At 57.6% G+C, this 9,377-nt stretch overlaps 1 protein-coding gene across 2 annotated transcripts in view; it reads right to left on the bottom strand.

Moving 5' to 3' along the window:
• Positions 1–201: 201 nt before the first annotated feature.
• The window catches only part of WNT10A (Wnt family member 10A), a 12,451-nt gene continuing 3,275 nt past the window's right edge, over positions 202–9,377 (bottom strand). For both annotated transcript variants that reach the window (XM_021702923.2, XM_044913411.1), the window contains exons 3-4: positions 3,777–4,156; positions 202–1,303 (exon numbers count right to left, since the gene is read on the bottom strand). In XM_021702923.2, coding sequence (XP_021558598.1) covers positions 806–1,303; positions 3,777–4,156 — 878 coding nt within the window. In that variant the 3' untranslated portion in view covers positions 202–805. The remainder of the gene's footprint in view (positions 1,304–3,776; positions 4,157–9,377) is intronic.

Below are 9,377 nucleotides of genomic sequence, written 5' to 3'. Positions count from 1 at the left end.
TCGCTATGTTGTACACCTGCAACTAATGTACATTGTGTGTCAACTGTACTCAAAAAGGTTTTTTTTAATGCAAACAAAAAATAAAGGGGCCCCACTCCCCACAAATCACTCTACATCCAGCACCGAGCTTTATTTTCTTCATGGCACAGAGCATTGTCTGAGATGAGCTTGTTGGTGTATTTACTTGTTTATTGTCCATCTCCCCCAACCAGAATGTAAACTCCAAGAGGGCAGGTGCTGTGTCTCTCTTATTCACATCTATATCCCCAGCACCCCTCATCCCCTGCAGAGTGCCAGGCCACAAAGAGTGCAAAATAAATATTTGTTAAATGAATGATGAGGGACAGAGGCCCTTGGGGGAGGGCAGCTGAGGCCTCTACAGAATCCCTTCAGCTCAATTATGTCCATTTCTTCTTTTCTAATCATCCTCCCCCCTGCCCATCGGTTTCCATTCATTCTCTCTCCCGGGGCAGAGGTGAAGGCAGGAAAGGAGAGAAGCCCAGAGGCTGCCTGGCTGACACTCGCCCGCCCTCGCCCTCGGGTGTGGGGCACTCCCCAGCCCAGCTGAGCTGTCCGAGCCGGGGGCAAGGAGCGGGGAGGCGAATGGGTCCTTGGAGCCCACCGAAGTGGGCGGGGGGGGGGGGGTCCAGGCAGGACTGGCCCGTCCCCTGATTGCAGATCTGACCCTCGGAGCCGGGAGGTTCCTATCGGATCAGATGGTCTGAGCTCCTGTCCCAGGAGCCTAGGCGACGCGGCCGGGGGGGCCAGGCTGAGAGGGCCAGGCTCCGGGAGGGGCGCCTTCGGCTCACTTGCAGACGCTGACCCACTCGGTGATGCGGCACTCCTCGCAGACGACGAAGCAGCACCAGTGGAAGCGACAGTGGCAGCGCTCGCTGCGCGTCTGCCGCAGGATGTTGTGGCCGCGGCCGCAGCACATGCTGCCGCAGCCGTCAGGGCCCGCGCTGCTCTTGTTGCACAGGCGGCCCACGGTGCCCGCCGAGTCCAGGCGCGGTTCGCGCTCGCAGAAGTCGGGCGACTTCTCGAAGTAGACCAGGTCGGCGGGGCTGGCGCGGCGCCGCGGCCCCGGCACGCCCGGGGCCGGCGAGGGGGCCCCCGCGGGGCCGTGCTCCAGCTGGCCGCCGTTGCGGTTGTGCGGCCGGATGAGCGTGGCGCGGTGGAAGCGGCTGCGCAGCAGCGCCCCCACGGCGCGGAACTCCGGCGTCACCTGCCAGCACGTCTTGAGCTGGCAGCTGCCTGAAGTGCCGTGGCACTTGCACTTCCGCCGCATGTTCTCCATCACAGCCTGCAGAGGGAGGCACGGCGAGGGGTGACGCCCGCAGCCAGCCCCACGGCCCTCCTCCCAGCGCAGACACTGGCCTTCGAGAATCTCGGAGACTTCGGAAACCGACTCCCATGCAACAGAGGCAAAAGCCGAGGCCCGAAGCAGGGGCGGGGGGGGGGGGGCGGGCAAGAGGACAGGGGGGGCGAGGGTAGGGTTGGGGGGCGCACTGCTGCTGAGCCTGGCAGTCCTGAGAAGGGCTCCGCCCGCTCTTCTGCTGCTCTCCCATCCGCCTCCCACCAGGCCAGGTCCTGGGGGAATTCCCTCCTTTCCTCCCCTCCTCTCCTTTCCCAGCAGCTGCAGGGGGCCCTTGGGGCTGGAGGCTGTTGCTTCCTGAGGGGGGATCCCAGATCCTCAGGGAAATTCCCTCTCCTTCCATCCCTCAGGTGGGGGCCAGGAGCAGGGGGGTGCTGGCCCCACTATATCCCCTCCCCAAAGCCTCTGGCCTCAATCCAGGCGTGAGCGGGGGCTGCGGGGAGTCTGAGAAAGCCCCTTTCCTCCTCTGGGCCCTGCAGCCCTCTGCAGGGAGCCTAAGGAGGGGACAGAAACTGGGGAGACTTCTCTTTCCCCCATTATAGTGGCTGGCGCTTATTCTGCCCAATGCTGAATGCCACGGTTCCTGCTAGGGAATAGTGAGCACCAACAGGGGCCAAAGGCTCTACCTGAATACGGAATGGGAACAGTCCCAGAGAACCAGACCCTCTGCCCAGTGAAAGTGAGGAGAAGTCCCCAAACCTCCAAGGGAGGTAGTTACAGGAATACAACCTACCCACCCCCTGCCCAGCTCTCAACCTGCTCTAGAATCTCCTCCCAAAGAATCCCTTGACATTATCCTCGCTAGAGAAAACAGAAACAGTTGGCCACGTCTTCCTTTCCCCAACTCCATTCCAGAACACACCCGCAGACCGGGAGAGCAGTGATGTGGGGCCCTCTAACCTGAGACCCTGCCCTCTGAGTCTTAAAGGGCTCCTCAGCTTATAGGTGCAGGCTGTGCTGTCGGCACCATGGAGGAACCAGCCCAAGGCCTCCCCTGGCCAACAGCTCCAGAACATTTTCTTCCCACCGGCAGCAGCCATTAATTAACCAGTTTAACAAGGAGGAGGAGGCACTGTTTGGTATGGGCTGGGATAGTATGGAAGCTTGGGAAAAGAGCCGCATGAACAGGGCAGGGCTGGGTGGAAGCTGGATGTGACCTGAGGGTGGATATGCCTCAGTTTACTTCACCTCTAAGTCAGGATGGGAAGAGCTGAATCAGCTCCGAGTCTCTCTGGAAGGAGAAGGTGAACCGCCTGGGTTGAGAGGCCAGGAGCAAGGGGAATGAGGAAGAGCAGGTGCCAGCCAGAGGGAGGGGAAGGCAGAAACAAGGCCTGAAGGCAGGCCAGGCAGAGCGGAGAGAAGGGACAGGGGCTGAACAGCCAGGAAAGGAGGGTGCGGAGCTCCCACGCGGGCTAAGGAGGCCTCTTAGTGGTGGCAGTCATAGAGTGCAGATAAGGCCGCAGAGGGAAAGAGTCCAGGCCCAGTGCTCAGCTGCCTGGTGACGAACCCTGAGGAAGACTCTACCACTTCCTCACTGGCTGCACCACCTTGGGCAAGCTTCTCCATCTCCCTGTACCTCAGTTTCCGTATCTGAACATGAGGCTAATACTAGGACCCTCACAGCTAGTTGTAAGGATTAAATAGGCCACTGTGCACTGAGGTGCTCCAGGCAGTGCCTAACCAAATAGGAAGGACTCCGTAAATCCAGGCGATTATTCATTATTCCTTTCCTTTCCTTCCTTCCTTTCTTTTTCTTCTTCTTCTTCTTCTTTTTTTTTTTTTTTTAATGAATGACCTTTGAGGTAGTATGAACATTCAAAGGTAGGGAGAAAAAGGAGAAAGGCAACCATGCAACCACCACACAGGGCCACGGTGGCCCCCCAGGAACCTCCCCTTGCAGGAACCCCTCATTCTGCACAAAAAGGCTGGGAGAGGAGGTAGAGGATCACAGCATAGGATAGCACAGAATCATGGAACATTAGAGCTGGGCCAGGGCAGGGGGACTCGGGGATTGAGTGATCCAGTTCCACTTTCCTGCTTTACAGGGGAGGCGACAGAGTGGCAGAGCAGGGCCAAGGCCCGGGAGGCCCTGACTGCAGCCCAGTGCCCCCTCCACTGCTCACCGCCAAATAATGAGAGGAGCAGGCTGCTCAGCAGAGCGGGAGTTGATCCAGGCCAGGGCCCCCGGGGGTTCATCCCCTGCATCCCCAGCCTAGTCCAGTGCCCAGCACACAGTAGGTATCCAATGCATGTTTGATGACTGGATTAGGCAGGGGCAATGAGAAAGTTGCTGAGCTAGGGCAAGTGGTGTGGTCCCCAGAGGAGAGGTAGGCCTGGTGGGGGAGGGGAGGAGCCCTAGGCGGAGGGATTTGGAGCAGGCCCAGGCGGGTGGGGCTCTCACCTGCCTCCCAACTCGGTTGTTGTGGAGCCTCATGCGTGCGTGGATGTCTCTGTGAGGCTCCCGGGAGTCCAGAAAGTCCTTAGAGAAGCGCTCCCCGAAGCCCACGTCGGGGCTACAGCCGCCCCACTCCCAGGAGTCCTGCAGGCCCGGGCTGGCAGGGGGCAAGGCTGGGTGTTCCGGGACCCCGTGGCTCAGGCCCTTACCGCGCTGCAGCGCGTCCAGCTGCAGGCGGTGCAGCTTCCGGCGGAAGGCCTCCTCGTCCCCGCGCCGGGAGGCGTCGCAACCGCACGCCCTCAGTTTGCCCAGGGCACAAGCATTGGACACCGCGTGCACAACCCCGGCAGCCGCGATGGCGTAGGCGAAAGCGCTCTCTCGAAAACCTGAGGGTGGAGATCCAGGAAACAGGCTCTGGGGGGCCTCGACGTCTCATCCCTCCGCCCTCCCTGTCCACCCTTCTTACCACAAGAGGGAGAAACTGAGGCCCAGTGTTGGGAAAAGGTCTGGTACAAGGACACAGACTCAAAGAGGAGCAGAAATCACCCCTAGAAGTTCGGGGTGGAGGGTGGAGTGGGGCACGGAGGGTTACATCACCCTTAGCAAGCTCAGAATTCGTGTCTACCTCTCTCCTGTTGGACAGAAAGCATCTGGTAAACATTCTTTTGAAGATCAGGGACTTAATCTATTACCTCTCATGTGATGTTTGCAATTTAAAAATAAGCCTGCAGAAAGAAGGCAAAATTTAACCTAAAAAAATAAATCATTCGTGATGGACTTCCAGGCCCTAGGAGATGCTAATGGGCTGAAGGGCAAGTAAGAGGAGATGGGGTCCTCCTAAAGCTGCCGGCCCCAAGGTTGCCTGCCGGCTGCCACCCCTTCAGCCCACTACAGAACACTCTCTGATGGCAGCGGGTCTAGGTCAGCTGAAGGGGTTGTTGGAGGAATGCTGGAAGTCAGCCCAGTGCCCTGCTGTTGAAAGTTGAGAGGGAAAGGTGAACTAAGGCAGACACCTTCCTTGAGATGCTCGGGGGGCACAAAGACCCTGATGAACCACACTCAGGGGCCCAGGACTTGTCTACACTACTTTTCTCCTCAGTGTTTCCCAGCCTGAGCCATCCTTTGGGAAGGCCCTGGTAGGTCTGGGCCTCCCTGGCAGAGGGAGGTCTGCTTGCAGAGGAGGCTCTGGCTCCTGGACCCACAAGTGGCTTCTGGCTTATTCTGCATCTGACAAGGGACCAGCTAGTAGCATTTTCTGGTATAAGTCTCTGACCAGCCTCTGAAACTGAGAGAGTGTGGGTAGTGGGAGAAGAACCCAGGAGCAATCATAGCCTGCACATGAAGAGGAGAACTTACCTGTGCCGTAGGCACCTGTTGGGGGAAGCCCAGACCCTGGCAAGAGACTGAAGGCTTGCAGGAGACCAGAGATTCAGAGGAAAAAACTCTGGGTCCTTCCACCCTAGCATCAAAGACTGGAAGGATGTGCTCTGGGAGTTCCCACAGACCTCAGAGAGCCAACCAGGGCTGGACCCCAATCTTACACCCCCCCATGTTCACCCTCTGCATCACAGGGTCCTGTCCCCCTGTCCTTACCTAGCCACACCACCCCCCCAAAAAAGACAAGTTGTGCAGTAGTTAAAAGTATGAACTCTGGAGCCAAATTGTCTGGGTTCAAATCTTAGCTCTTCCACTTACTAACTGTTAATAGCGACATGATCTTGGCCAAGTGACTTGACCTCTGTGCCTCAGTTTTCTCATCTGTAAAACAAGATTGTTATTATCTGCTTCACTGTTGTCCCCAAAATTGAATTAGTTAGTAAATTTCAAATACTTAGGAGAGTGCCTTACTCGTAGTAAGTACTGCACAAACATTAGCTATTTTTGAGAAGTTCTTCATGTTGTCTCATTCTACTCACTAGAGTTGCAGTTTCAGGCCATTGGTTCTTGTTTCCTCCAATCAGGGACAGAGCCCAGCAGCTCATGACCCACTTTAGGATAAATCACATGGGCCACCAGAAGCCCGAGAAGCAGGACATCCCTCTCTATCTTCTCTCTCCAGCTTGTGGCATCTCAGGACCTTTTCTGTAAGGAGCCCAGCTATTAGCAGACAGGAGGGGATGAGGATTGGGTGGGAGCCTTTTAAGGGGCTGTTGGGAATTGGTGGGAGTTGCAGAGGAGTAGACACTGACATGGGAGTGGGGCCCAAGGGAAAGGAGGGCAGACCAAGTCCCTAGGGAGCGTACCCTGTGTTTATCCCCTGCCTTTTAGCTGTGGAACTCTCAGCACTCCCCCTATTGCTAGGGGGCTCATCAGCCCACTGCTAGGACAAATGGCAATACTCAGACCTTCAGAAGCAGCCCAGGCTTCAGAAATTGTCCCCCCCAACACATACACACACACACACACACACACACAGTGCAAAAGGGAGATGCCCAAGGTCACAGGGTTATGCAGCAGACCCAGCCCCAGCTCCCTCAGCTCCCAGGCCTGGTAACTTCCTGCTAAAGGACATTTGGCTCTAGGGAAGACATGTTCCTGAGTAAGAAACCCAGGTCATCCAGGTCCCAGTTCCTATGGCCCTATCTACGCATGCCACCAAGAAAGAGCAAGAGCCTGGTCCAGGGGGATGTGCTGGGCCACCATCTTCCAGGCTCTGTTACATTCAGAGGCAGGCCCAGAGGAGTCTGGAAAAATGTAGTTCACAATCTACAAAGAACACCCCTACCTACCCCAGGCAGCTAAAGACACCATGCCAGGGCCTCTGGCCACTGTCACAGCCACGTGTAGGGGCGGCCAGGCTGGGCTTGTGTGACCACCCTCTGCTCCTAGCATCCAGGATTCAGAGAAGTCCAGCCTCCTGGGTCTGCCCCCAGCTCCCACTCAGGGCCCCAGTTTCGGTCCTGGCCCCGTCTGTCTGGGGCAGACGCGGCACTGTGCCATCTGACCAGCTGGAGGGGGAGAGGGGTGGGGCCATGGCCAGCTGGGCTGCCTGGAGCATGGTGGGGGGGCTTGTTAAGACGCACAATTAGCCGTCCTGCCTTTGATCTGGGACAGGGACTGCCAGCATCTAAGTGGAGTCAGCTGCTGCTCCAGGCCAGTGGCCAGGATGGGGCTGGGGGAGGAGGTTTGGAGGGCAGGGGAGCTTGGGGGAGAGGGGATTCAGGAGCCAGTGGGAACCAGGAGGGGTCAGAGAAGCTTGAGCCCCGCCTGTCTGAGTCAAAGAGGGAGGCAAGGGGAGAGATCTGGTCTCCATCCCCTCCATGCAAATAATCTGTGCACGCTCCGGTGCCTGGGCTGAGAGAGAGAGAGAGAGAGAGAGAGAGAGTTGTGTGCATGTGGGAACACTTAGGGGGAACACTGAATGTGGCTACACGTTGGCACAAACAGAGGTAGGTGTTTGTCTGTGTGTGTATACGTGTCAGTTTCATTTCTTAGACTACTCCTCGGTTGTACCGCTCACCTCTGGACACACGGTGGGAGACCCTGGTGGCCTGGTAGCTTAGGGAGGCAGTATGGGAGGGGGTTGAGGGCGATCTCTAAAGTCAGCTAGGCTGCATTTGAGTCCTGGCTCTATAGCTCCCTTAGAAGCTGTGTGACCAATGGCAAGTTACCCAACCTCTCATTGCTTCACTTGTAAAATGAGGATACTAATAGGACCCATTGCGTGGGGATTGTTTGAGAATCTTAAAGTACAGATAAAGTGCTTTAGAACAGTGCCAGGCAAACAGCAAGTACTTAATATGTATTAGCTAATTTATTGGGGGCTATTTGAATAATGGAACTTTAGGAGATCCTGGGATATGATTGCCTGAGCCTCTGTCTCCCTATCTGCGTGCTACCACCCACCCCAAGCCTGGAGGCCTAGGCATAGAACCAATGCTCCTCAAGGGTGACGGTAATAGGGAGGTGGGAGAAGAAAGAGCGAGGCCCTTGGAAAACAGAAGCTGGACTCTCAAACTGTGGGCTTCCATTGGGCTGAGAGCCTGGCTGGGCTGCAGGGCCTCATGCCCCCTCTCTTTCCATCCATTCCAGATGGGTCTAGGCCTTGGGAGAGGGCAGTAATAACCTGTGTGGGTGCTCCTAGGACCTGCTGCTTGAATCTCCTACACTTGCCTCCACCAGCCTCTCCCTGGCCCCTCATCCCTTTCCACTCCGTTGCCCCTGCATCCGGAGTGAGAGATGGACGGGTGCTCTAGTTCTCACAATGAGGGGTTCCCCTCTAGATGGGCTGCCCAGCAGGTACCAATTGTCTGGGTCCTCAGAACAAAAAGCTGGGGATATCATTGCCCTGGCCCTTAGGTAAGAGCAGCCCCTGGGTTGGGGACCTTCCCACAGCTTTTTTTTTTTTTTTATTCTAACCCCCAAGAGGCCTCTCTCCCTGTCCCCTACCCACCCAGGTTCTAGCACCCTGTCATGTCGTCTCCCGGACTGGGTAAAGCCCTATTATATGCCCTATCTTCCCAAGTTTGTCCACTCCAGGTGTTCAAGCACCCTTCCCTCCTACACTGGAAACTCACCCCTTCACCCAATCCATTTCAGGGGAGATGCCAGGACAATCAGATGGCAGTAACAGCATTAAGGTGGAAGGCCCCAGGGACCACTTCCTCCCAGCAGTCTCTGAATTTTAGACATGGCAGAACGCACCTTTAAGAGAACCCCACTGGGTTGGAAGAGGGGTCAGCACCCTGTATTCCACTTGGGGGAAACGGGTCACCTGACCCCACATGGGACAATTCACAACTTGAAAAGAAGGGAGACTGGGGGGATGGACCCAGTCCAGGGACTGGTTGCCACCAAGAGTGGCCCCGTAGAATTCAAATTTAGCTAGTCCTTGAGGTGATGGGCCAAGGGAACTAACCCCACAGGAGGGTGAAGCGTGAACCCAGATATGGAGTGAGGGAAGGGTTGTAATGGTGGCCCGTAGAGGGAGAAAGTGGCCATTTCTTCCAGAGGCCCAGAGGCCCCTCCGAGGAGGGAGAGGTAGAAAATGGGGTGTCGCAATGCGGGAGGAGAAGCCACCCAGGTAGGACAGTGTTCCAAGGCCGAAGGAAGGAGCCCAGCCCCCCTGCCAGAGCCCAGGAGCGGCTGTCCCGCTCCTTCCCCCCGAGCTGGGCACCGCCCCGCCCTGGCTAGCCCCGGCAAGTCTCCCCCCTCCACCCCTAACCTTCCCCCGCCACCGGTCCCCCCAGCTCACCTCCCGCTTATTAAACTACAGGTGAACCCGGGAGCGCCTGGCGCTGCGCCAACCCCGCGCGCTTCCACCTCCCCAAACTCACCCCTGAGCTTCAAAGACCCCACGTCCTCCACCGGGCCACACGGGCCTCACGCGGGCGAAGTAATCAGGACGCATGGGTTCACTCCCTATAGAGGGGACAGGAGGCCCAGAGGGGAAGGGGGGACACCGTGGCCGGGAAGAGAGATGAAGAGCTTGCCTTGCCTTGCCTTGCCTCACCCGAAGCGGCAGGGGTGAGGCGCCTGTCAACCCCCCGCGAGCAGAACCCAAAGCAAGGGCTCCGGCGCCCTCACCGCGGGGGTCCCGAGCGCTGGAGGGAACCCGGGGCGTCGGGGAGCGCACGGGTCACCTAGAAACCCGGAGTGGGAGCGGGC

The sequence above is a fragment of the Neomonachus schauinslandi genome, chromosome 3 (assembly GCF_002201575.2).
Source record: "Neomonachus schauinslandi chromosome 3, ASM220157v2, whole genome shotgun sequence".
In the NCBI taxonomy this organism is placed as follows: domain Eukaryota; kingdom Metazoa; phylum Chordata; class Mammalia; order Carnivora; family Phocidae; genus Neomonachus; species Neomonachus schauinslandi.
The sequence above is the reverse complement of the archived record's forward strand: the minus strand, read 5'-3'. Positions and strand labels throughout refer to the sequence as shown.